This window comes from Chinchilla lanigera, unplaced genomic scaffold, assembly GCF_000276665.1.
Source record: "Chinchilla lanigera isolate Chin_1 unplaced genomic scaffold, ChiLan1.0 scaffold00085, whole genome shotgun sequence".
NCBI lineage: Eukaryota > Metazoa > Chordata > Mammalia > Rodentia > Chinchillidae > Chinchilla > Chinchilla lanigera.
In genome coordinates this window covers 9087410-9112972 of record NW_004955486.1, presented here as the reverse complement: position 1 = coordinate 9112972, position 25563 = coordinate 9087410, and the positions used below count along the sequence as shown (strand labels likewise).

General features: G+C 61.2%; 2 protein-coding genes across 19 annotated transcripts in view; both read right to left on the bottom strand.

The window, feature by feature from the left end:
- Window positions 1-1966: 1966 nt before the first annotated feature.
- On the bottom strand, window positions 1967-5719 carry Tmem52 (transmembrane protein 52). Of its 2 annotated transcripts, none has more exons than XM_005404183.2 (7): window positions 5373-5719; window positions 4194-4270; window positions 3480-3545; window positions 3328-3374; window positions 3218-3259; window positions 2661-2839; window positions 1967-2564 (listed from the first exon to the last, which is right to left on the bottom strand). In XM_005404183.2, the coding sequence occupies exons 2-7, from the start codon at window positions 4254-4256 to the stop codon at window positions 2311-2313; spliced, it is 651 nt and encodes a 216-aa protein (XP_005404240.1). In that variant the 5' UTR covers window positions 4257-4270; window positions 5373-5719; the 3' UTR covers window positions 1967-2310. The 2 variants fall into 2 exon arrangements, with proteins under 2 accessions (XP_005404240.1, XP_005404239.1); XM_005404182.2 differs by lacking the exon at window positions 5373-5719 and adding an exon at window positions 4517-5304.
- Cfap74 (cilia and flagella associated protein 74) overlaps window positions 5401-25563 on the bottom strand; it is a 50737-nt gene continuing 30574 nt past the window's right edge. For 4 of the 17 annotated variants that reach the window (XM_005404188.2, XM_013504230.1, XM_013504229.1 and 1 more), the window contains 22 exons: window positions 23718-23882; window positions 23221-23341; window positions 21955-22031; window positions 21451-21573; window positions 19439-19560; window positions 16997-17125; window positions 15975-16062; window positions 15551-15724; window positions 15184-15317; window positions 10708-10975; window positions 10311-10409; window positions 9503-9597; window positions 8901-9035; window positions 8661-8770; window positions 8512-8567; window positions 8302-8421; window positions 8000-8155; window positions 7211-7340; window positions 6939-7093; window positions 6249-6755; window positions 5929-6063; window positions 5401-5835 (listed from right to left, as the gene is read on the bottom strand). In XM_005404188.2, coding sequence (XP_005404245.1) covers window positions 5734-5835; window positions 5929-6063; window positions 6249-6755; window positions 6939-7093; window positions 7211-7340; window positions 8000-8155; window positions 8302-8421; window positions 8512-8567; window positions 8661-8770; window positions 8901-9035; window positions 9503-9597; window positions 10311-10409; window positions 10708-10975; window positions 15184-15317; window positions 15551-15724; window positions 15975-16062; window positions 16997-17125; window positions 19439-19560; window positions 21451-21573; window positions 21955-22031; window positions 23221-23341; window positions 23718-23882 — 3201 coding nt within the window. In that variant the 3' untranslated portion in view covers window positions 5401-5733. Of the gene's footprint in view, window positions 5836-5928; window positions 6064-6248; window positions 6756-6938; window positions 7094-7210; window positions 7341-7999; window positions 8156-8301; window positions 8422-8511; window positions 8568-8660; window positions 8771-8900; window positions 9036-9502; window positions 9598-10310; window positions 10410-10707; window positions 10976-13698; window positions 14798-14863; window positions 14965-15166; window positions 15318-15550; window positions 15725-15974; window positions 16063-16996; window positions 17126-19438; window positions 19561-21450; window positions 21574-21954; window positions 22032-23220; window positions 23342-23717; window positions 23883-25563 lie in introns of those variants that run through there. The other 13 variants (XM_013504232.1, XM_013504228.1, XM_013504227.1 and 10 more) reach the window with 13 other exon arrangements.

The window sequence follows — 25563 nt, the reverse complement described above, 5'->3', positions numbered from 1 at the left end:
GGTGTCAGGTTTCACTGAGAAACCCTAAAATAGCCCTCGGCTGCCTGGAGGAAGCCTGGCCTCAGGTCCACTTGCCCCGCCACTCTCAGCCCTGTCCAGCATCTCCTGCCTGTGCTGTGGCTCTTGTGGCCTGTGTGCCGGGGCTGGGGTCCCTGATGCCTGTCACACAGCCACTCTTTAGGGTGGTCACCAGGGAGTGGCACTGGACTCCTGGGGATAGAAGGAGCCATTGGATGCCAGCTGGCCAGGGCGGCCTTCCCTGAGGCCTTGCCAACAAGCGCTGTGGCACAGGACAAGGCCCTGCAGCAGGACGGGCGGGCAACAGACTCAGGCTGTGCAGGAAGAGGGCCTTTGCTGGAGCCCTTGTCTGTCCCATGGTTGGTCCTTGGCACTCACTTTCAGGGTAGGGGGATGCCTGGGCCAAGGAGGGCAGAGAGCCCTGGGGAAAGGCTGAGCCCATCCCCAAAGAGGGCTGTGGCATTTCCCACCTGTACAAGGCTTTTGGAATCCAGACCCCAGGGCCCCCAGGCAGCTGGGCCTGGCTAAAATGCAGCCGCCATTGGGCGCTATGTTCTTGCCCACAGCAGCCCTGGTGTTCGGCCTGCTCTGCCCCCAGCCAGCCAGAGCCACGGTGAAGCTGCTCAGCACTGGGACCTGGTGGCCATGTGGCAGGGGGTCTGGGCAGAGAGGTTGGCCAGAGCGGATGACTGGGGGTTGAGGGCCCCTCTAGAGCCTGAGAAGGGCGGAGCCTGAGTCCTTCCACTCCAGGGCAGGGGTACAGAGGCTCCTTCTGGTCCCAAGTGGACCCATGGTATCGCTGGCACCTACCACCTCAGCCCCCTGCAACCCTGCTACCCCTCCCTGGGTGGCTCTGCCCCACTTGGATTTTCTGGTCCCAACCAGAGCCCCAGCCCTGGAGGTCCCACGTGTCCTGGAAGCCTGCACTGTGCCAGGACCTCTTTTGGCCCTGCAGAGGGGAAGGGAAGCCCCAGGAGCAGGACGCAGGCTCCCCTGCCGATGGATCGCCTGTCGGCCGAGCACACCACAGAGCTCACGCAGGTCTTTGAGAGGTCCGATGAGCAGGGCAGCGGGTAGGTGCTGGAGCGGCATCAACCTCCCCAAGAGCAAACTGGCCTCGCTGGCCAAGGGTGTGGACAGAGACAGTGAGCGGGGCAGAGGGCTGGGGACAGCCCCGGTCTGGCCTGTGTGTGCAGTGGGCAGGAGCCCTCCATTGAGCCCTGGGGCCGAGACTCCCTGAAGACAAGGGCTCTTCAGCTGTGATGGCTTCCTAGCTCCGTGCGGACTTATCCAGAGAAGGTCCAGGAGGGCAGGCTCAGGGTCCATGTCCAGGTTTTCAGCAGGGAGAGCAAGTCTAGGTCAACTGGAACATGCTTAGGTGGGTGGGGCTGGGTGTGAGGGACATGGCAGGCAGGGTGAGAGATGCAGGGGTTCAGGGTGGGTGCCCCGCAGGTATGTACTCATATGCTGACGAGCCCCTCAACGAGGCGGAAGCTGAGCAGATGATAAAGGTGGCCGACAAGGACAGGGATGGACCACTGACCCCGAGGGCGAGGGGCCAGCCCAGGAGCGAGGGGAGGACTGGGGCAGGTGCTGACCTGCCCCTCTGCCCGCAGTTTGTGGCCATGATGACCGGAGAGTCCTTCAAGCTGGTCCAGTAGGAGCAGCTGCCACAGCTACAGCATGCCTGCCCGGGAAGGCTGCCACCGCCCCGCCCCCACTCTGTGAAATAAGGGCTGCAGCCTGATTCCGCTGTGCTTCCCTGTCCCTAGCCTTGGGGGAGTGTGGGTCAGAAGCAGTCCTCAGGGCACCCTTGTGACTCCTGCTGCCATGCCTGACCCTCCCACTGCCCAGATCTGGGCTCTGAATGCCAGTCTGAAGGTCACTGGGACTATGTGCTCGCCCACCTGCCTGCACCCTCTGGGGCGCCGTCTCACATAGGCAGAGACCACTTAGATATAAACTTTATTCTCTCCTCAAAGAGCTGTGGACATCACTGCTGCCTCTGAGCTCACATGGCTCAGGCGCATGGTGCCTCCTCCAGGCTGAGGCCTGTGAGCCAGGCCAGGGGCTGGGGCGGAGAGTGGCAGCCTGCCTGGGGCGGCCAGCACAGGGCTGGTGGCTGGCTGGCTGGCGTTACATAGCAACGAGGCCAGGCCTGCAGCAATGTGCTGAGTGGAGGCCTTCCCAGGGGAAGGATGGGGGCAGGCCTGGGCCCTGGCCTCCAGGACTCCACGCTCTGGTTCCATGGCTCCAGGAGAGCTCTCTTGGTCCCTTTAAGGGGCACCAGGGCTATTGGGCACCAGGACCTGGTTCCTGGAGCTGTGGGATGGTCTCGAGGCCCGAGGGCCCTGGGAGAGGACCAGGTTTCTGGGAAGGAGCCAGCTCCTCGTCTCTGGGCTTTGCCATCTTGATAGCCTCATCGTAGGAAGGTGGCAGCTCCGGGGCAGACAGTGTATAGGCTGGCAGGGCCATGAAGTCAGGGTCGAGCTCCCCAAAGGGCATGGGCAGCCGGATGCCCAGTGGATACTGCACGGAGCTATAGGCTGCGGGAAGCAGAGGGCCCTGTGTAGGTGGCTGGGAACTCAGTCCCACAGCCCTGCCCCTTCCCTGGCCCAGCCCACCAGCTGCCAGGCACTCACAGGTCACGGTGCTGTGCACAGGGCTGTCACTGTCCAAAGGGATGACTGTCAGGTTGCGGGGCTGCCACGCAGGGGACAGGCGTGTCTGCGTGTTCACCTGCTTCCGGAAACAGCAGAACCGGACGCAGCTGGCAGTGACCCCGCACAGCAGCAGCAGCAGGACGGTGAGCAGGATGAGCCTGGTAGGGAGGAGCGAGCCCACCGCTGCACTCAGCTCTGCCCGCCGGCACCTGCACCCTCTGGCCAGTCACTGCCCAGACACCCAAGATGGGACAACAGGCAGGTGAAGAGGAGACCAGGGCACTCTCTCCGCGCCACATGCCTCCCTGGCCCGAGCCTGGCCTGTGCGGCCGCATGCCCTGGCTGGGGTGGCCTTGGGCTCACTCCCAGGACGCGCTGGCCCCAGTCGCCTGCACAAGCCGACTGTGCCTTCTGCTGTGATCGGCCTTGCTCCCAGCTGCCAGGGCCCCGCGCACCCGCGGCCGGGGTTGGGGGCAGCAGACGGATGGGGTCGCCAGGAGAACCGTCGGGCCAGCGCGTGCGCGGCCTCCACTTACCCTACGTGCCACAGGCTGCTCCAGCGGGCCTGGGGCGGGCACCTGCGGGGACCGGGCAGCTGCAGCTGGAGGCGCGGCCGGCCGCCCCACCCCCACCCCGCCCGACTTACTGGTCAGAGGGGTCGCAGCCGCCACCGTCCGCCGAGCCAGGCGCCACCTGTAGGGACAGGGGTGAGCCCAGACAGGGCGGAGCCGCGCGCACACTGGCCCCGTGCGCCAGACCCCGCGCAGGCCCCGACCCACCTGTGGCGCCCCGACCTACCTTCGGCAGCCGCAGGAGCAGTAGGAACAGCAGCAGGAGCTCAGCCCGCGGCCCCCGGGCCATGCTCTGCTGGACAGCAACGAGGAGACCGCCGCGCGAACGCCTTTATGCGGCCCCGCCCCTCCCGTGGAGGCCCCGCCTCCGTGGAGGCCCCGCCTAAACTACGCCCACCGCCGCATGGAGACGCTCTACAGGAGCCGAAGCCCCGCCCTTTCGACCCGCCCCCGCCCACAGTGGGTGGTGTCCCCCGGCAGGGCCCGCCCCCGGTGGGACAAATCAGCAGACAACCCTGTCCTGTTAGCCCCGCACCGAGCCCGGAGGCTCCGCCCACCTCCCTGCCAGCTCTGCTTCCATGCCCGGATCCCGGCGTCCTGAGCCTGACTGGGCGTGGCCTACCCCAACCCCGCCCCACCTCTCCTGGAAAGCCTTGGCCGGAGCCACACGGGGCGCAGTCTCGCAGGACAATCAGAGTCCACCCTCACACTTGCCATCGATCCCCCCAAATGGGATGGGGCTTTCATCCCCCTCAAGTCGGGCTCATTGAGGCTCTGGATGTGGACTGCTTTCCAAAAACACTGACCTTAAAGCCCTGGTCCAAGCTGAGGAACCAGCGCATCTCCCTCGGCCTAGATGTCCCTTGCTTATTCTGCTGGGTGAGGACCCTGACTCCTGCCCGCCCTCTCACGGGGCAGCCCTTCCCCCTGCTTGCCCTACCTGGTCTGTCATGGGACTAGCAGCACCTGCCCCACCCATCTTGGCGCTCTGTGCCCAGCACATGCACACATGGACACCTGGAGGGGAAGTGACCAGGGCTTCAGGGCTCTACCCACAGCTGTTCTGCACCTGTAGAGCCAATGCTCTGCCTCCAGGGTCCCTGCCTGCTAGCCCAGCTCCAGCTGGGAGCTTGGCCCTGGCCCCCCTCTTCTCCACCCCCACCTTGGTTGAGCTTGGGCCTGGGCACCAGGACCCTAGTGGCAAGCAGGCCTGGGCCTAGACCCAGGCAGGGTCTCCATAAGCTCAGCCTCGGAAGGTCTTGCCTGGCCCAGCCCGGGGACCTGCTGCCTCTCCTGCCTCTCCTCCTTGCTGGACGGGATGCACAGCAGGGGTGTAGGACTATGGCTGGTCAGCTCCAGGTGAAGCAGAGATCGCCCAGGTCTGCAGCCTCCAGGGGCACTGGACAGAAGTCCCCAGATGCTGCCCCAGTGCCACTGGCAGGTACTAGGCAAAACCAGCTTCCAAGTGCCTTGGGGAGCCCCAGCAGTGCCAGGGAAGCACACAGGCGCCTTGCCCCTCTGTCGCCCAGGCCGGGAAGGGCACACTCCCTAGATGCAGGGTAGGAGTGTGGTGCTTTGAGGTGGGCCAGGCAGGTGGGAGCTGTAGGGAAACGGGGAATAAGCCAGAACCTGCGGTGGGGAGGGTTGCAGGAGCTGCTCACGGTTGGGTGCACCTGGCCCCTTGGAGCGTGGGTCAGGGCCTGAGGGCAGAACCCAGACTTTTTCAGACAGGTGGATACTTATACTCACACACTGGGGCTACCCTGGCTTGGCTGGGCTCTGAGGGTGGAGATGGGTGAACTGGCCCTGATACGTGCTCAGCCTTTTCCAGGAGTCATCAGGAGGAGCTGGGGCCTGGGCTTGGAGCCCCTTGTCTCTTCCCCTCCTCCCCATGTCTCTCCAGGTGTGGGCCAGTCTGCACTGCAGCCCTGCACCCTGTGCTCCAGGTTTGGGGGCTCCCAGGTCCTCTCCATGGCGTCTATTAAGACTCCACCTTCCCTAAGGTACTTGCCCCACAGCGGACTGCTCTAGGGGCTAGGGTGTGCGCGTGTGTGTGAGCATGTGCACATACGTGGAGGGGCCGCTTCACCACAGCTCCACCCTACCCCGCGCTGCGTACTTGTTACCCGCACTGCAGGCTGTGCGCATTAGCTCACGGAACGTTTATTGGCGGGTGCATGGTACAGCTCTCCTGTGGCCTCTGATTTGCTGGGTCCTGGTGGGCCTGGGGCTCTTCTCCACCCGGGTTAGGAGCAGGCTGTGGCTGGACTAGGTTCAGGAAGGGGATGCTCTTGGCCAAGCTGGTTTGGTCCAGGGCCACAGGAAGTGGCCATGTTCGCAGGACCAGGAGCCTGGGTCCTATTCATTGAACCCATCCAGCAGAGGTGGGTTCAAGCCCCCGGGACTGGCCTGGCCTGGCCTGGGGAGGGCTTTGGCTGTGGGATGAGGGTCTGGGGCTGCAGGAAGAGGCTCCTGTGGCCCTAGAGGCCAGTCACCACGTGGGCCACAAAGATGACTTTGTAGTTCTCTTTCACATCGCCCTTGAGCTGCAGCAGGGTGGACACCATGAGTGCCTGGTCTGGCTGGAACAGGAGAGGACCCTCAGCTCCTGGACACCAGGGAGCACTTTCCCACTGACCCCCACAGGCCCCTGCTATTGCCAGCGCAGTGCCTACGTCAAAGTCAGCAGGCGGCACCCAGGAGACATTGATGGTCTTGGTCTGGCCTCGGTCCAAGAAGCCTCTTGCGGGCTCGATGGAGAAGCCCTTGTGCTGCAGCCATGTGATGCCATCCAGGCTGAACTCCACGGTCTGTGGGTATTGGCACTGTGGGGGCCTGGATGGTGCCTAGCAACCCCCCCAGCTCCGTCTGGGGCTGCCCACCCCCCATGGCTGCAGGAAACCCCAGGCATGGTATCGAGGGGCATGGCTAAGGCTGCCCAGGCAGGGTGGGGCAGAGGCTGCCAGGGTGGCACCAGGAGTGGAGCCGCCATCACCTTCTTTAGAGCCGGCTGCGTGGTCCGGATGCAGCCCACTTGCAGCTCCCTGGTGGCAGGTGGGGCTGGCTGGTGTGTGTCGAGCTGGACGTAGTTCAGGGTCAGGAGGACAGGCTTCAGCTCCTCAGCCTCTGCAGAGGGAGGGTGCTGGACACTGGCTTGGCAGAGGCCGTGGCCGGGACAGGCAGGGTAGTTGGGTGTGGACTCCTTCTGAGCCCGGTGCATGGCGGGTCCTGCCTGGCCTTGGGGATGGCAGCCCGGATCCCCTGCCCTCCTCTGTGGGACTGGTACACCCACTTGCCGGGGGGTGCTGGGGTCCCCCAACTGCTCATGAGGTTGCGTCCTCCCCTGCCCTTTCCTAATGCTGAGCTCACCCTCTCTGTGCTCGGGGTCAGAGGCAGGGATCACCGTCAGAGACTCCACGGGCACGTCCAAGGGGTCCCCGCCCTCCACAAACATCATGTGCTCGCGGGCGGCCCCCTTCAGCCGAATCTGGTGAGAGACTTTCTGGGGGCGAGAAGCAGGCAGCCTGTCCCCCAGCTCTACTTCGGGGGCTGAGGCTGGCTTGGGGTGGGGCCCCATGGGACCAGGGACACCCAGTCTCTCCACTCCTGACCCCTATGTGCTGTCCTCTGCCCTGAAACGGGGTGGAAAAGGTTGGAGGGGACACATGGGACCCCTGGGCCCCACCTTTTCAAAGAGCACCACCTGGAGCTGGTCAGAGAAGTACAGGCTCTCGTGGTCGGGGCTGAAGGTCACGGTGAAGTCCTGTGCCCTCCCAGGGTCCAGGACACCAGCAACAGGGACCACACTGAACACGCTTTGGCCGCTGTGGTTCTGTGTCCCTGTGGGCAGCGGAGGGGTGGCCAGAAGCACCCCACGAGGCCTGGTGTCCTCCCCGCCACCATGCCCACCCTGCCATCCCGCCAAGTGCCCCTGGACAGCAGCCCCGTGGGGCTCACCCACAACATCTGTCCTCTGGGGCCCGGAGGTGAGGAACTTCGGCAGCTCCTGCTGGGCAGAGGCTCTGGAGCCCGAGAGGCTGTCCAGCCGCATGGAGAACTTGATGGGCAGCGAGGAGTCGTTCTGCAGCTGCCGGAGCAGGGTGTCAGGGGCCCCGTCACCCTGCTGCCCTCTGCCCTGGTCAGTGCCCACCCTGTGGTCACACCAGTGGGAGACCAGGCAGCCAACTGCACCAGCATTCAGGATGGGGACCCACTACACCTCACCCAGCCCTTCCCAGCGGCTGGCTGGCTCGGTGCTGCCCCTTGAGCTGGCCTCTCCTCCTCTGTCTTGTCCCTGTCCTCACTCTGGCCCCAGAGTGCCCTGCTCCCACAAGCCCCATTCTGGCTCTGCTCCCCAGTCCCCATGGTGGCAGGGGGGCGTGGTCCTTCCACAGGCTGTGTGAATCAGGCCAGACTATCCCTCGGAGTGAGGGGCGGTGGGTGCCAGCCCTCAAGGGCGCCCTGGGGCTCTGCAAACGTCACCCCAGAGTGCCTGAGTTGGGCTCTGATGGGCGGGGGTTCACATGGCAAAGCTCCAGGTAGCTGGCAGGGGACTTGCACATAGGTCCGCAGCACAGAGACACGTGACAAGAACAGGTGGGTGCCAGGTGGGGGGGGGCACCCTCTGCTGTCTCAGAAGCACGGCAGAGGTGCCAAGCACTGGGGTTGGCAGGGAGCAGCCTGGGCTGTCACTGCTCTCAGCACCCAGCCTCCCCACACAGGGCCGACCCCCACCCTGGAGGAAACCTTGAAGCTCGTGGAGACAGACTCTCTGGCAAGCACGTAACCCATGTCGAGGACGTCGCCGTCAAGGGAGCACGTGATCACGGATGCCACACCAGCGCCCAGCAGGGTGAGGGCGAGCGTGCCTCTCTTGGTGATGATCTCCAGCACTTCCTGGGCCTGGGGCACAGCCTGGGTGTTGGGCTGGGGGCTCCGTCTGCGGGCGGCTGGGTCCCCCTCTGACTTGTTGGCATGAGGGGACTGGTGGAACCATGGTTGCTCAGCTCCCACCCGGGCACACGGGGTGCCAGGAGGCTGGCACTCACCAGGACACTCTCCTGAGGCGAGAAGGACACCGCCAGGACACGTGTCTTGCCAGCACGCAGCTTGCTGGGGGTGTTCACCAGGAAGAAGGGGCCTCTGGGGTTCAGCACGGAGAAGTCCAGCTGAGGCCGGTGTCAAGGAGCAGGCACTAGGCTCTGTGGCCCAAAATGGTCCTGCTCCGCCCTGGGCGGCTGCAGAGTGGACAAGGATACGGCCAGGTCCTCGGGGCAGGTGTTTTGAAGGGAGACCCTCTTGAGGCTGCGTTGTCCTGAAACAGCAGGGAGTGAGCCACAGCCCTGGGCTCCAGGGGCTGCTCGCCCTGGGTGGGCTGGGCTGATGTCAGGCTCCAGGCAGCGCTCACCAACAGCAATGTTGCCAAAATTGATGATGGTTTTGCCTCTGTCCGAGGTCACCACGATAGCCGGAGCCACCGCTGGGCACCATAGCTCCAGGTACAGCGTGTTGTGGGGGCTGTGGGCAGGGCAGGCAGGTTGAGGGCAGAGCAGCAGCCCTGTGCCTTTCTGGACCCTGGATCTGGTTAGCACAGAGGATGACGAGTGTGTGGCCAGCCACACCCCAACCTGGCCTGAACACGCCGCACCTGAAGCTCAGGGGCTCCAGCCCATTCCTGTCTTTGACATCACCGCTGGCAACCACGCAGGGGACCACGAATTTGTCAAACCGCCCCTGGAATGTTCTGGCCAGAGTGGCCTGGGCGGCCTGGTACTCCTCGGCTCTGGAAAGAAACCGGCGAGTGGCAATGATCTCTGTTCCCCTGAGCCAGCCTTGCCCCGGCTGTGAGGGACTTTGTTCCGAGTGGGGAGGGGCAGTGGCCTAGGGCCACCCTGGGCCTGCAAGTGCTCCTGTGGGGATGGCACCCCACTCCAGGTCCTGAGCAGCCGCGATGAGCCATGTTCCCAGGGCACAGGACCGAGTCCAGGGCTGGCAAGTGGCCCAGGCCCCCCAGAGAGGGGGCCTGCTTTCACTTTGGGAAGGCTGGGTCAGGACAGCAGCCTCTCCCACAGCCAATGGACAGGGTCTTTCAGAGTGATAGCAGGCTGGGATCCAGCTTGGTCACCTGGGACCTCCGGCCCTGTGTCCACACAGCTGTGCTCTGGAAGCCTGTGGGGAGAGCCTCCCCAGGAGCCAGGGTGGGCTCCCACGGCGGCCCGGGACACAGATGGGGAGACCCCTCTGGCGCACCTGGCTTCCAGCTCCTGTTTCTGAAGGGTGGGGCCCTGGCCCGCCTGGTCCTGCACCTTCATGTCCTTCCTCTGGGTGGCCGCGTCCTTCTGCAGCTGGGAGACAGGGCAGTGCTGAGGGCTGCTCAGGGCTCTGCCTGTGCCTGGCGGGCAGTGCTATCTGGAGCTCTCTGGAGGCCCTGCTTGCTGGCCTGCTGAGCCATGGGAACCTGCTGGCTCCCACGGAGGGCTGGCCATGGGGGTCACGAGGCTAAGCTAGGGGACCCAAGGCCTGGCAGAGACTGGGGGCTGCCCGAGGGCCACGTCGCCAGTGGGGAATCAGGCATGGGAGGGGTGGGAGTGTGTACGGGGTCCTCGCCCCGCGCCTTCCCTGGGCCTCACTGCCGTGCCCATGGCAGAGACACTGCCCTTGGCTTCTTGCGCAGCCACAGGCAGGGTGCGGGCAGCTCCTGGGTCAGTGTGGCCTGCAAGGACCCCGCGGCGTCACACAGGGCCTGCGGCTGCCCACCTGGTTCTTTCCTGTCTTCCTCTGGGTCGCCAGGCTGCACTTCAGGTTCATTCTGGTCCTGTCTTTGTCAAAGCCCAGCTGCTCCCCCAGATCCCTAGCTGTGCCTCCAAGACCCTGTCCAGTGCAGGACCCCGGCCCCAGCCCCTGCCCTCCGGGACCTCACCCTCAGGATCCACTCACTGCCAGCCTGAGGGCAGGAAGGGGCCTTACAAGCAGACCTTCCTTCTTGAGAACAGAGCAGCGCACCAGGCCAGGCAGACCTGCCTGAGCCCCTCTGCCCCCCGACCCTGGCTGCACGCACCGGCTTGGCCTGCGTTTCTTTGTTGGGGGTCTGGAGGGCTTCCTGGCTGACCAGCTGGTGGGGCAGCGTGGGCTGGAAGGCCACTCGGACCAGGCATCTCTGCGGGGGGACATGGGGACTGTGAGCGGGAGGGTGGGTGTCACTGCTTGATCCCTCAAGATCACCTGCAGATTGTGGTCCTCCTGACCACTGTGCCGGGAGGTGGGGGCTGCACAGGAATCTTGGCCTCCCTCAGGCAAGGTGGGCTTTCCGACTCGAGGCCTGAGGGCAGTATCTCAGGCAGGGCAGGACCTCACCCGCTGCCCATGAGGCTGAACCTAGCCCTAACTCCAACCCCAACCCCAACCCCAACCCCAGCCCCAACCTTGACCCTGACCCTGGTGCAGCCCCTGCTCACCTTTCCGGGCAACACGGATCCCACCAAAGGGGAGATGGCAATGGGTGCGTCCGGGGGCAGCAGGAACTCGAAAGATGTTGGTCCCACTGGGCAGAGGTCCCCTGGGCTGGCCCCGCGGGGCAGTGAGCTCGTGGCCAGGTGGGAGTTGATGACGTACAGTGAGGCCACCGAAGTGTCGTACAGCGCAGTGGCTGCAAACTTGATCTGGTAGTGGGACAGCTCCAGGGGCGGGTGGACGCCCACGGCCTGGCAGGACAGCTTGAAGCACCTGCAAGTGACCAGCGTAGTGGTGCTGTGGCCTTCAGTGGCCTGTGTGGCACAATCTCAGGCCCCGTGGGTCCAAGAGGTCCACGACACACTGCTGCAGTGGCCACTGTTGCTAGATGCCTGTTAATAAGTTCTAAGAGACTGCAGAGCCCTGTGCATGCTTTGGGTGGGCAGCAGACGCTTAGACAGCTGCACAAAGGGCAGCTGGCTTATTATCCTAAATATTTATTGAAATTAAAAATTAAAACTACCAGGTGTGGTGGCGCATGCCTGTAATTCCAGCACTCGGGAGGCTGAGGCAGGAGGATCCTTGCAAGTTCGAGACTAGCCTGGGCTACAAAGTGAGCTCAAGGCCAGCCTGAACTGCATAGCTGTCTCAAAAAGACAGAAAATTAAAACTGATAAATCACTCTTTAATATAAGCAGGGATTCTTTTTTTTTTTTTTTTTTTTTTGGTTTTTCTCCGGTACCGGGAACTGAACTCACAACCTTGCGCTTGCCAGGCAGGCGCTTTTGCCGCTGAGCTAAATCCCCAGCCCCTAAGCAGGGATTCTTATACCATCACGAGCCGATTCCCAGCACCACCCATGATAAACAGATAGTTGCCATTTTACCTGTTGGAAACTTTTTTATTTTGGACTTTTTTTGGTTGTTTTTGGTATTTTTTTGACAAAGGGTCTTGCTGTGTAGCCTAGGCTGGCCTTGAACTCATAGTGATTCTCCTGCCTCAGCTTCCCAAATGCTGGTATTACAGGTGGTTATCACCATGCCTGGCTCTTTGGGATTTTTTTTGAGGCAGGGTCTTGCTATGTAGCCCAGGCTGGCCTTGAACTCTCAACAATCTTCCTGCCTCAGCCTCTCCAGGGATGAGATTACAGAGATGTTCCACCATGCCCTGCTTTGGAAAATTTATATTCTATATTTTTCTTGAATGGCTGCCTTTTCCATTTTCCGCATCAACTTTTATCCTAATTAGATTTTTTTTTTTTTTTTTTTTTTTTTTTTGTGTGTGTGTGTGTGTGTGTGGTGTTGGACACTGAACCCCGGGCCTCATGCACGCAAGCAAGCACTCTACCACATCTTCAGTCCCAATGACATGTTTTGTTTTATGCTTTTTTTTTCCAGTACTGGGGATGGATCTAGGGCCTTCACACTGAACTACATGCCCAGCTCTTTTTTAATTGTATTTTTTATTTTGAGACAAGGCCTCACTAAGTAGCTGAGTAACCTACAGTGCTAGGGTAAAGGTGCACCACACCTGACTTGCTTTATGCGTGAAAGTGTATACCAGTTATGCTATCCTGTTTACCTACTGTGGAAATGTGCCCTGGAGCTGAGAGGTTTGTGTTACTTATCTCTTCGCTGGGGTCAGAGGCTCCAAATGTGCGGATCTTCCTCAGGGAGACGATGTGGTTATTATTACCCTGAACTGCCTGAGAGCTAGAAATGTGCGCAGTGTAATAACCATTACGTACCAAGTGTTCCCATGGCCCGACCCGTGTCTAAGCATGGTGGACCTGAATTTCCGGGCTGGTCAGGAGTCACTGGTGGCCTGGGATGCTGAGCGTCACTCCCACCAACTCCCCTTCTCCATATGCCAAAAACACACTCAGTGTCTCCCCTTCTGCTGAGACGGTCTCACCCTGTTTCGCAAGCTGGGCCTCAACTTCTTCTGGGGCCTCGCTCCCTTTCGCGCAGGACCGTGGCGTTGCTCACAGTCCACCCCACACCCTGGCGCAGCTGGGCGGCACTGGTCCCTGGGGAGCCTCCCACTCAGCGCCTGCTGCCCCTCTGCCAGCCTGTGCGGCCAGTCAGTTGGGGAAGACAGAAGGCCTGGCGCAGCCAGCCAGGGACAGCGCTGCCCACCACCACCACCGCGGACACGTTTCCCTTCCCACTGGGCTCTCGGAAGATTTCTGGAAGATCGGCATGGTTTCCAGTGTCTGGGAGAAGTTGTTGGTGAAAGTGTTTCCGTCTGGGAAAGGTCTGGGAGATCTCCCTGTTGGGGCCTCGTAGGTCCCGGATCCTTTTCCTCCACAGTGTTCAGCTCTCCAGGGCTCCTGCCTGCTCTGTCAGCTTACGTGTCGCGGCCTCGCGGAATGTCTCTCCTGAGCAGGCGGGTTTTCTGGCAGGGGTCGAGGGGTGGAGCTCAGCCGCTTTCTGCTTCTAGTGGCTCCCTGATCCCCTGTCTCCAGAATCTGTAGTATTTTTCCCTTTACCTTGACTGGCCTTGCTAGCAGACATATGTTTTACTAATTTTTTTCTTTACAAGAAAAGACTTAATGAAATATTGATTATTATTTCATTGATTTTTGCTCTTATCTTATCTTTCCTTTTACCTTCTTTGGGTTTAATTTCCTGAGCTTTTTTCCTAGTTCTTGAAAAATGAGTTGAGATTATTGATTTTCAAACTCTTCTTTTCTTTATTTCTTTCTTGTTTTTTTTTTTAAGATAGGACTTGCTATGTTGTTCAACCTGGGTTGAATCCACTGTGTAGCCCAGGTTGACCTCAAACTCACAGCAATCTTCCTGTCTCAGCCTCCCGAGCGCCGGGATTATAGGCATGCACCACCATGCCCGGTCTTCTTTTCTAATACATGAAATTATAACTAGAAATTTCCCACTGCTTTTGTTGTTGTTGTTTGTTTGTCTTTTTGAGACAGGGTCTCGCTAAGCAGCTCAGGCTGGCCTTGAGCTCACTTTGTAGCCCAGGCTGGTCTCGAACTTGCAACGATCCTCCTGCTTCAGCCTCCTGAGTGCTGGGATTACAGGCGTGAGCCACCACGCCCGGCCCCCACTGCTTTTGATGGGTCACAGGTACTTGAATTTAACAGCTTCCAAGAGGGGCCCTGAGATGTGCGGTGAGATCAATCCCAAAAACACACGGAGGGAGTGGAGGGAGATGAGCAAACGCAGATCTGTGCGTGCAGGCGGTGTGACCACAGCCCCGTCCCGGGCCGCCTGGCTCTGCTGTCTCTGCTGTTTGCGCCCCACAGCCTGCAAAGCCCATCGGTGCCGGGCGCACGGCGCGGTTTATCATCCTGTGCCCCTGCGGACCCGAGTGTGCACACGCGCAGAGGAGCAGAGAGGGGTGCGAGAGGCTGCTGCAGTGTGGAAGGACCGGCTCCGGGCGGGGAGGGAGCAAAGGCGATTCTCACGCCGGGTGGAGGGTCTGCTTCTGTAACAGAAGCCAAGGCAGACGTGATTAAATCAGAGATCTGTTTCAGGTGAGGGCCGAGTTGTGGGTCCCATGAGTTCCTGAAGATCAGAAACAGGAGGGAGGAGGGAGCAGCCAGACGAGCGGCGGAAGCTGAGCCAGAAGAGGGGCCTCGACACCGAGGGGAGCAGCTCCTGCCTGGGACCCTCAGCGGCTCAGGGGAAGCAAATGCCGGGATGTGGGCAGCGGGAGACCACTCACTGCGGCGCTGGAGATGGAATGAGGGACTTGTGGTGTCCCGCGGGCTGGTGGCACGCAGGAGGATAGCAAGGGGACGCAGGTGGAGGAGCAGGCGGGCGGGGAACACGGGCCTCTGGCACGACCCCGGGACAGGCTCCTGCGGTCTCCTTGGGACTCTGCAGTTTCAGTTCATGCGTAGTTTTCATAAACCAAGTGTGCTCATTCTCAACTGATGCCTGTGGAGCCTCCACGCCTCGGGTTCCCAGGGCAGACAGAACCAGAACCAGCCTCTCTTCTGGCCCGCACTGCAGAGCCTGGGGCCCCGAAGCCTGGGGGCAGGTGGGGTGCACTGTCCGTATCCATGGGATGCAGCACACTGTCCCCTACTGCCTGGAACTCCATCCTCTGTCCCAGGGCTGCCCCGGGCTGCGGGGGTGGACGGGATGAGAGGGGACACCAGAGCCCATGACCTCAGCACACTCAGCCACGCACCTGCTCCCTCCGCCCCCTCTGGTCCTGTTCCCAGGGGCCCAGGGCGAGGCGACCGGCCCGTCAGTGTGTGTCCCGCCAGGCACTGTGCACGCACCACAGCACTACACAGGGAAACAAACGCAAGTACTCTCAGAACACTGGCAAGGACTTCTGAGGGCACGCACGTAAACGCACACACATGCACTCGCACACAGCCACACTCGCAAAGCAACTCACGCACTCACACATGCATGCTCATGCTGACACGTGTGTTCACCGCACACACCATGCTGGCACGCCCCGCACCGAGTCCTCGCCACTCACTTGCACCTGCAGCTCACCGGTTTATCTCCGACTTGCAGACCAGCTGGAAGCTGTACTCCCTGGCCTTGGTGGGCTGGAAGAGTACGTCAAGCTGCAGCGTCTCCAGCGGCAGGATGGTCCCGAAGCCGTCATTGGGCTGGATGTCTATGAACTGCGCAGGGAGCAGAGAGGTGCGGGGAGTGTGCTGAGGGCTCTGCTGGGTGTGTGAGGTGGACGGGGTAGGAGCGGGCCTTCCAGGAAAGGCTGGGGACTCGGGCAGGAGCCACACAGGTGGCCCCCCATGGGAGGGATTTGGGAAAGCCAAAGGCCAGGGAGGCGTGCCCGGGAGGGCTGAGGGACAGCGGGTCTTGAGCGGGAAGGCTATTGGTCGAGCCCAGCACGTACCTTGGGGAGCCCCACGAACCCAAACTCCTGGGGGAGCAGCGAGTGGTTGCAAAGGCTGACGCTGGTCCTGATGGCCTCGTAGATGGTACAGTAGCCAAAGTCCACCGAGGAGGGGCGGAGCTCCAGGTCCGAGGTGGTGACGATGGCGTGCACCGTGAACCCCACCGGCTTGGTCTGAGTGGAGGGCAGAGCATGTCCCAGTCCGACCACAAAGGTCTGGCCTCCTGCTGCCTTGTGGCCATCAGTACGGTTCCCAGACCTGAGGCCCCTCCACCACTCCTGGGTCTGACTCAGAGGCCTCACTTCTTCCCCACTGAGGGCCACAGAGGCAGGGCCGAGCCACCGCCACTGGTCCGGCCTTGGACACTCTGGCAGGGACAAGGGTGAGAGCAGCCTGGTGTCCAGGGAGGAGACCCGCACTGACCTGGTCAGCCACCCAGATTGTCATTGGGGCCTCCAGAACACGGCTGTCCTTGTCAAAATAATTCCTGGCGTCTTCCGGCAGGGTCTGTCTGCAGGACGAGACGCACAGAATGTACTATTCCCCGTTCTGCTTTGCAAAACAACAGCAAAAGTGGCCAGCGAAGGTGCTTCTGAATCCCACATGCATAATGAAGGGGGCACTGTGGAGTCCCTCCTGTGATGTCTCCTGTCACCATGTGACACCAGGGCTGACTGGGGCCCTTGTGGACCCAGAGGCCTGAGATGTGCAGGCCTGGCAGGCCACAAGTTTCCCTGGCAGTGGCATGGGTGCAGGGACGGTGCTGGGGACTGGGTCTGAAGGCACCACTGAAATAGGAGTTCTCAGTCCAACAGTGGGTGTTAAACTCATAAGGAGCCTGTCACGTAAAGGACACCTACGACGTCCCTGCTGAAAGTCACATTAAAGCAGTTTGCTGTGACTCCAGTGGGGGTGAGCATCACCACAGGAATATCAGAAAATGCAAATAAGAAAGAAAAGCCCACTGTGTTTCGCGAGTGGCGGGGGCGGGGCAGGCCAGGCCAGGCAGGTCCCCGTCTTCATCTCACCCACACGGTCCCAGCCCCAGGGTGGCTCGAGGAAGGGACCGGCTCCATTCCTACAAAACTGGCAGCGAAATTAAAAGGGCTATGGCTTCCAGTGCACCAGAAAGCTGGAGCAAATGATCCCAAACCCATAGCTAGGAGACAGAAGCCCGAGACGCTGCCTTGTGAATGCTTCTGGGCGCTGCCGGGAGGAACCCACTGGTATGGGCAGAGAGAGACACAGGGCCCAGAGACGAAGCAGAGACAGCCTCCATGTGTGCACAGCCCGACTGAACCTTGGGGCCATGGATGGGGTTGAGGGGTTGCAAGGACGGCATGGCCAATGGCAGGGAGTCAGCCAGCGTGTCCTACAGGGAGATGGCACCCTGTGGGTGAACCATCCCTGACACCTTGTGCCCCACAGAGGGCCCCCCCACTCACCGGGGCAGGAACTTGAGCTGCACAGAGCAGGATGCCAGGGCCTGGATGTAGCCCGTTTCGGGCAGCAGCTCCAGGTGGCCTCTGAGCTCCTTGCATACCTCAAACCTCAGGCGCAGGGCCGCCTTCGACCTGCAAATGCACACAGGGTGCCAGTCAGGGCCACAGCACTGCGCCCCACACACCTCCTTACAGCTGTTAAATATCTGTAGTGGGTGTGGTGGTGCATGGCTGTTATCTCAGCCCTCAGGAGGCTGAAGCAGGAGGAACTCAAGTTTGAGAGCAGATTGGGAAACAGCTGGTGGAAGGCAGGCTGGGACTACACAGTGAGACCTGGCCTCAAAGAGCTGCACTGTATTTCTTTTTTATTTTATTTTTTTTGGTACCAGGAGTTGAACTCAGGACCTTGAGCTTGCCAGGCAGGTGCTTATTCCACTGAGCTACATCCCCAACCCCACACTGTATTTCTTTTTTTTTTTCTTTTTGTCTTTTTGAGACAGGGTCTCGCTCTGCAGTTCAGACTGGCCTTGAGCTTACTTTGTAGCCCAGGCCGGCCTTGAATTCACAACTATCCTCCTGCCTCAGCCTCTCGAGTGCTGGGATTACAGGCGTGCGCCACCATGCCCGGCGCCACACTGTATTTCTAATGACGGAGCCAGCAGCGGGTGTTAAACTCATAAGGAGCCTGTCACGTAAAGGACACCTACGACCAGCGTGAGCCAGGTGTGCCCCTGGCAGCCGGAGAAGCTGCAAAGCTCTGCTTTTTATGGATTGGTTTTTCTGAGATGAAATCTGATGAGAAATTCTTAAACATAAAAATACACCGCATCTGAAATACAGCCTCACCAATTCCTGGAGATAGTGGCTTTCTGGGAAGAATTCCTGCCAGGGGCTGCGGGGTTCAGGTCGGGTGGCCCTGGCCCCTCCAGTTCTACTTCCCCTGCCTGGGAGGCCATGGTGGCCAGGCCTCTGCCGATGGCCCGCGTTCCCGCACAGGGCCAGCAGAGGGCACCAGAACAGCTCTAGCAGGTCCCCTAGAGGTTCACTGCGGGCCCCAGGGCGGGCCTTCCTGTTTCCACCATGGTGCTCTCCCACACGCCCACCTCCTCGGCGTCCCTTCCAGAGCAGCCAGCACCCTGCTAAGACAGCCCTGGCCACAGCGCCTCCTCCTGCCCATGGTGCCCTCCTTTGTCCCCTACAAGGAAGCATCCTCAGGCAGCCTGATGGGAAGCTGTTCCCTGCTCCAGCTAGAAGGCATGGCCAGTGGTTCCAGAACCTTCTAGAACCTTCTGATGCCTCTTCAGAGTGCTGTGAATGATCCTTGTCTGTCCCATGGCTGTGGCCCAGGGACTCCCAGATGCCTACCCATTGTGTCCTTGAGGGCCGAGGGCACAGCGACCATGCAGCTGTGCTGTGGACGCTGTGTCGAAGCGTCATTGTGTCACCTGGACTGGCGTGGAGCTGCCCAGGGGATGGGGCAGACCACTCTAGGTGTCTGGGCGGTAGATGAGGCCCGGCCTTGGGTACTGGACGTGGTCCCTGGTTCCCGCCTCTGTGGCGCTGTCCCAGCTGTGCGTCCTGGCCGCCCTGATCAGAGCACCTCTGCTCTGCCACGGCCCTTCCTCTCTCTCTGTCTCTCCCCGCTCCCTCCCTCTCTCTCATGCTGATAAATGTGTGGCTTGGGTGGGTTGAGAGCAAAACTCCCCGTGGCTCCCTCTCCCTCCCATGGGACCTGGCAGCACTCTGCAATCTGAGATAAAACCCTGTGCAACCCTGTCGTCCAGCGGACCCACTGAGCACCTCGCCCACGCCCCCACTCTTGATGGAGCAGCTTCCTCCCAGGTGGCAGCGGTGCCCCACTGAGGAGCCGGCCGGGCGGGTCCCCAGGCGCAGGGCAGGCTGCCTGGGGATGCCAGCTGCTCCTCCATGGAGCGTGGCCAGAGGCCCATCAGGGACGACATGCCCAGGGCCTTCTCCCCGGGTGAGGCTGCCTGTGGGCCAGGGGACACCCGAGGCCCAGTGTCGGCAGCGTCCCACCCTGTGGCCAGTGTGCCAGTGAGAGCCGCAGAGCGGGACCACCCAGCCCCCACGCTGCATCACACGTCAGAGGTCTTTGCCCGACATTCTGACGTCCTCGAGCCCCAGCAGACCACCAGCTTCCTGCTCAGGCTTCGTCTGAGACTGGCATCACCCCTCTCCCAGGAGCAGACCAGCCCTCGTCCGGTGCCCTGCGCAGGGCGGGAGCCCAGACAGAGCTAAACAGCATGACCCATCCTGGCAGGGGCCAGGGCTGGAGAGCCTGGACGGCGGCCACTCAGGGGCTTGAGCAGGTGATGCCACCCTTGGGCCCAACCCTCTGGACCTTCCAGTGTCTGGAGCTCCGGTGTGGAAGGACAGGGCACCTGGATGCGCGGGGTCCCCTCCTGCCAGACGCCAGGGGCTCACCTTGAGCGCACGAGCACAGAGTCCTGGTACAGCCGGTCGTACATGCAGATCTTGAGGTCCACGTTTGGCCTGGGCACCCACACTGGCACGTCCACCGCCACGCCCGTGGCTCTGAAATACAGCTGGAGTTGGACACGTGAACTCAGTGTGGGCCCTGAGCAGGAAAGCCCTGTGGGCTGATTTTTTAGCTCATAGTAGAGAGTTGGTCAGTAAACAAAGCTCTGGTGTTTTTCATATCACTGTCATTTTGAGGGTATTGAGGTGCTCTACCACTGAGCTACCCCAGCAGCACTATTTTTATTTACTTATTTATTATTTTTTATTTTTTGGAACCAGGAATCAAACTCAGGACCTTGCGCTTGCCGGTCAGGTGGCAAAGTTATGCTGCTGAGCTATGTCCCCAGCCTTATGCCTCTGAGCTATATCCCCAGCCTTTTATGTTTTATTTTGAGACGAAGTCTTGCTAGATGGCCCAGGCTGGAATCCAACTTGAGATTATCCTGCCTCAGCCTCCCTGGTAGCTGAGATGATATGTGCCCAGCCACATCATTATCATTAAAAAGTTACTTTTTTTTTGGTACCAGGAATCAAACTTAGGACCTTGCGCTTGCCAGGCAGGTACTTGTGCCACTAAACTATATTCCTGGCACTTAAAAGTTATTCTTTATATCAACATTTTCAAACATAAAAAATAGAACAGAATAGTAAAACACCATGTGCCAAGCACCACTGTACCCACAGTACATGGGATCCATGGAAACGGCAGGCCTCGCCCTCTGGGTACTGTGAAGTGTGTACTGTGGGACCTGGAGGAGCCTTGGAGAGCCCAGGCTCAGGGCACTGTGGGCACTGCAGCGATGTGGGCTGTCGTCTGGTGCTGCTGGCACAGGGTGCGGGTGGACTTGGCATGCGGTGGGTATTGTCCTAGGTCACATGGCTGCGTCCAGCCCTCCAGCTCCTGGCCCAACTACCCCAGCAGGTCCACCTGCCCCTTGCTTCCGCCCCACCACTGCAGATCCGCCTGGACAGCCAGTGCCCGCTTCACCCAGGGGCCCAGGCTGTGGGCGGCACTAAGGAAACTAAGAATTCCAGGGAAGTCGAGCAGACCCAGGAGTTGAGGCTGATGCAGGGGAAATGACAGGGACGTGGAGGCCGGGCTGTGCCAGGTCAGGGGACCAGACGTGTCAGGAGGGACCGAGTCAGGTGGGCACAGGGGCTGGGACAGGAGGGACTCGGGTGACATCTGGTCGGGACCGCCCCACCACAAAGGCACAGACAGGATGAGTGGGAACAGGACCGAACCAGTGAAAACAGCACAGCCAGTGAACCTCGCACTTGGCTCCACGCACAGACCCCCCAGGAGGGCAGGGGTGGTGAGGCTGGGGGGACGGCAGAGACCCCCAGGGGACTAGAGGGCACTGTGAGGGGCAGAGGCTGTGTCCTTGGAAAGGGGTGCGGCTGAGGTGAAGGCAGAGCAGGAGGGGGCAGGGATGGGAACTGGCTGGCGTGAACGTTGACAGCTGAGATGCAGGGGTGCCTGCTGCCTGTGCGCAGCACATTTCAATGGTCAGGAAAATGAGTGCTTGTATGTCATTTTCTGATGATAATTTACTAAAAGGCAAAGTTAACCCGGGTGTAGTGGTGCATGGCTGTAATCCTAGCACTGAGGGCGGCTGAGGCAGGAGGATTGTAAACTTGAGCCCAGCCTGGGTAATTTAGAGACTTGGTGAGACCCTGTCTTAAAAAAGCAAAAAAGGAGCTGGGGATGTAACTCAGCAAGCAGCCTTGGTACAGCCCGCAGGGCCACACACAAACAGAGCCCGTGTGAGTACACACGCATGTGCAGATGCTTGTGGGCATGGTTCTGCACACACGTGCGCATCTGTGTGCACGTGCCCGCCGTGGGTGCTGGTGTGCCCATGCGTGGGCTGAAGTGCCGCATCCATGCCCTGACCGCGCCTCAAGGGCACAGCGCTGCTCCTGGGCGGGCGGCGCGGGCCGGGCTCACTCACCGTCGGGCACTGCGGGTTCTTGAACACCACCTGGAACCTGGCTTGGACCTCGCCCGGAAGGGCTGGGGTGAAGAGCACCGGTACTCTGACGGAGCTGAAGGGCCCGATTTCCCCCTCGGTCACCTGCGTGGTCAGACGGGCCTGGGTCAGCAGTCACCAGGGCTTTCGTTAGATGCCTCCCACTGACCCTGAGACAGCCAGGCTTCATCAGGGCCACGTCCCTGGGTGGCCGTTTGGTCGAGCCCTGGCCCTGCCTGTGAGCACGCGCTTCTGTGCTCCAGCCCGGCTGCCCCTGCACCCTCTGCCCTGTCCATGTAGGGCCTGCGGGCAGTGTCTTCTGCAGCCAGCCCTGCTGCCCGGTCCTGCCTCACTCAGGGTGGGGCGGGGGCCCTGCTCTGGCGGAGACCACACGGTTCCGGCTGCAGGCCCAGCCTGGCTCTGGGCAGGAGGAGGCGGAGCCGAGCGGCTCCTGCTGCACAGCTGGGTGAATGGGGCCAGGCTGACCTCGCCCAGCATGATCTCCGCCTGGGCCTCGCTGGGGATCGTCACCACGCCGCTGGCTGTAGGTGCACCCTTGAGTTCTGGAAGACAGAAAACTCGGTAGAAACAAACCCCAAGTGGCAGTCCCTGCTCTGGACAGAGCTGGAGACAGCCGGACTAGACAACAGCAATGGTGTGGGACCCCGTGCTGTAAATTAGGGAGCATGGTGGGGCAAGGCACAGCCACCCTGAGCAGGCGGGCGGGACTCGGGGTGTCCAGGGCCAGCTCCCTGGGAACACAGCCATTGAATAGGCACAGCAGAGCCCCTTCCACACACTGCAGGATGGTGTGGACACCACATGGGAAAAGCAGCCTCAACCTCCCCTTCGGCCGCACACGGCCCTGCACGCAGGAGCTGTCTCGTCTCTCCGAGCTTGGGCAGAGAAGGGTGGCTGAAGGTATGCACACAAGTGCACACACAAACCCACAGAGAAATGACTGATGTTTGGGAAGCTTAAAATTAGGAATTCTGACTCCGGAAGGGATGCTTTAGCCTGGTGTGCTAGTTCATGCCTATAATCCCAGCACTCCGGGAGGCTGAGGCAGGAGAATCACAGATCTGAGTCCAGACTAGGAACTTAGCAACCTTATCTCAAAATAAAAAATAAAAGGACAAGAAATGAGGAGCACTGCCCCGCCTGGGGCTCGCAGGGGTGCATGGGATGTGGGGTGGCCGCCATGGCTCAGGTTGGCAAGGGGTCCCTGGCAGGGGCGGTTCACAGGGAGCCCCCCCCGTGGTGCTGGCCACCCTCAGAGAGCCTGATGGGGAGCTGCCACTTGCTCTGTGGAGCAGCAGGACGGTCATGAATGCAAGATGGCACCACAGCGCAGGACGCTGGGCCGGGGTCCCCGCCATGTCCTTGGGTTCCATCCACACCTGCTCACTGCCCCGGGGACCACAGAGGTGTGGCGCAGACAGCCCAGCCCGCAGGGGCCCCGCTCGGAGCCAGCCTCTGCCCTCAGTGCTGCCCTCATGCCCCACAGCTGGCCTGGCGTCAGAGCCGGGGATCCCCTCAATCTGTTGGCTTCACACGGATGCGAATGGTAACCCACTCCATTAACCAGTATTTTTCGAGAATCTGAATATTTTCTTGTTTGGTACCACCTGAAACTAAAGCCCTGGGAGGATTCCGAGACTCTGGCGCCCCTGGCCCATCCTGGGCCCCAGGCTCTGGGCTCCCCTGGAGGGTAGACAGCCCTAGGGTCAGGGCTCCAGACCAGGCTCTCACCCTCCGACTGCACCGACTCCTTCTGGCTCTGGCTGCCAGGCAGGGAGGAAGTGCTGGCTTCCAGCAGTGTGTCAGACACACCGAGCGTGAGATTTCTGTCCTCGAGGGTGTACAGGCTACTCTGGAAGGCGCGAAGCTCTTTAGTACTCTCTTCCCGTCAGGCTGCACACCCGGCCAGGGGTGCAGGCCCCTCCACGTGCTGCAGGTGTCACCCAGGTCCCTGGGCAGGGACCAGCCGTTCCCGCCCCCTTGTCAAGCCTCAGGGTCCTCCGGGGACGCCCTGCAAGGTGGTGGCCCCTGCAGCCCCCCGCTCCCCCCTGTTACCGTGCGCTCAGGGGGGCCAGCGTCCTGCTGTCTCTGAGCTGGGGCCGCAGCTGTGCTGCCCGCTCTCGGGGCTCTGCTCACTCGAGCCCCTCTCACCCTTTCCTCTCTCTCACAGTTGCCCTGGGGCAGAGGCCCGACAGCTGCTCCTGGCGAGGAGCGGGCAGGACCCTCACCACTTTCAGGACGGACTGGGAATCTTCCAGCTCGAAGGGCTCAGAGGCCGGGAGGACCTGGAACGCGGTGCCCAGGCCCCCGGCGTTGGTCAGCGTGATGGTGCGGGACGTGGTCTCTCCCACCACATAGCTGCCAAAGCTGATGAGCTTCTTGTCCAGGGACAGCTGCCAAAGGACACCCGAGTGAGCCCGTGCCCCCCGGCCAGCTCAGCGCCCCTCATGAGGAGGGCGGGTCGGTCAGCACTGTTGTTGCGGCCCAGGGGAGCCGACGCCAGGCCAAGTCGCCTGTCCTGATTGTCACCTGCGCCTGCAGGGCCACAGACAGCCCAACCTCTGCCCCAGGTGTGGACTGCATCTGGCTCCAGCAGGGGCGGCCAGGGCTGCTGTGAAGGCATGCTCAAGCTGCATACCTCACACCAGGACATGACCCGTCCCGGAAGTCATGGATGGCTGTGTTGATGGAGACACCCGAGGTGCCAGGCCCGGTTTTCAGACGGTCAAGCCAGCAGCAGCCTCACCCAGGGATGACTGGGAGGGTTGGGGTGGTGGTAGCCAGTGGGGGCCACCTGGGAGGGCCCCAGCTGTGAAGGGGACGCTCTTCCCTCCACGCACAGCCGGACGGCTGTTCTGGGCATTGCTGTGAGGCCGGGCTGCCCGCTCCCTGCTGCCCAGGCAGAGTGGCTGAGTTTCCCTGAGAGACCAGGGTCCAGCTGGGAGCCCACCTGCTCCCTCCCGGAGGCACGTCTATGGCAACGATGCAGGGCTCCCCTTCTCCTGGTCCTCGAGGGCCTCTTCCCACCTCTCTGCACCCCCGGGCGCCCTGCAGGCACCATCCCCAAGGCACACAGCACCGTCTGGTCAGAAATGGCCTCGAGTCTGATGTGACCTAGTGTCCAGTGTACAGGAAATACAGGGGACAGAGGGCCACAAGGAACCACGGGCAGCAACCACACATTTCCAGAATGTCCCAGAGAAAACCTGCTGGCCAATCCCATGACCAAGGAGCTGGGAGGGAGAGAGGGAGGCTGCTGTTCAGGTCACTGGAAACCCAAGAACACGGTTGTCAGTGCTTTGGGCAGCTGGCCACCAAAAGCCATTACAAAAGGCAGCTTGGGCAGTAGGCAATGGAGGGCCGGGGCTCAGGCAATAACCAGGAATGCTGCCAACTCTGCCTCCACCCCCTCCTTCCTCTTGCCCCGGAGCTGGGCTCCCTGGCTCCTCATATTGGACCTGGACGTGGACTTGAGGTGGCCAGGGAGTCTCTGGGCACCGTGAGGTAAGTAAGGGCTGAAACCTACTTGGCTGGCAGCCTTCACTTCTGGGTCCCATCACCCTCCACAAGACGCTCACGCCCCAAGGTCCAGAGCCGGGCCTAGAAGACCCCTGAGCATCCCAGCCTGGGTCGGGGGACCACAGTGGGCCTGGGCCTGTGGCTGTGACTCAGACCTCACGGCCTCTGCCTTTGGTGGAGTTGGGAGTTGTCTGCCGTGCAGCCTCTTCGTGGTGCTTGCTGGAGACTGGGAAGTCAGGGCAGGGTGGAGGGCTGAGGTCAGGGTGTTGCTAAGCTACTTGGAGGTGGGTCAGCAAAACTGCTGGTGGAGAGATGGAGGCATCATGGCAGACGCTGACCACCACTGGCCATGGTAGTAGGTCTATGGGCGTTCCCTGTGCCTTCTTCCTGCTCTGCATTATGTTTGAGAATTGTCCCAAGCACTGTGAAAGCGGCAAGCTGCATACCCAGGGCTGCCGGGTGGAGCAGGGCTCAGGGTGAGTCTGAGAGGCAGGGAATCAGTCCAGGCCTCCCTGGCACTGGTCTGCCCTGTCCCCCAGGCAGGGCACAGCATGA

What these genes read in the sequence shown, in the direction of transcription:
- Tmem52 (XM_005404183.2), bottom strand. Translation starts at nt 4,256, where the DNA reads ATGTGCTGGGCACAGAGCGCCAAGATGGGTGGGGCAGGTGCTGCTAGT. An exon ending in CTAGTCCCATGACAGACCAG is followed by an intron (nt 3,546 to 4,193) that starts GTAGGGCAAGCA and finishes GCTGTCCAGCAG; the next exon opens with AGCATGGCCCGGGGGCCGCG. An exon ending in TGTGCACAGCACCGTGACCT is followed by an intron (nt 2,565 to 2,660) that starts GTGAGTGCCTGG and finishes TGCTTCCCGCAG; the next exon opens with CCTATAGCTCCGTGCAGTAT.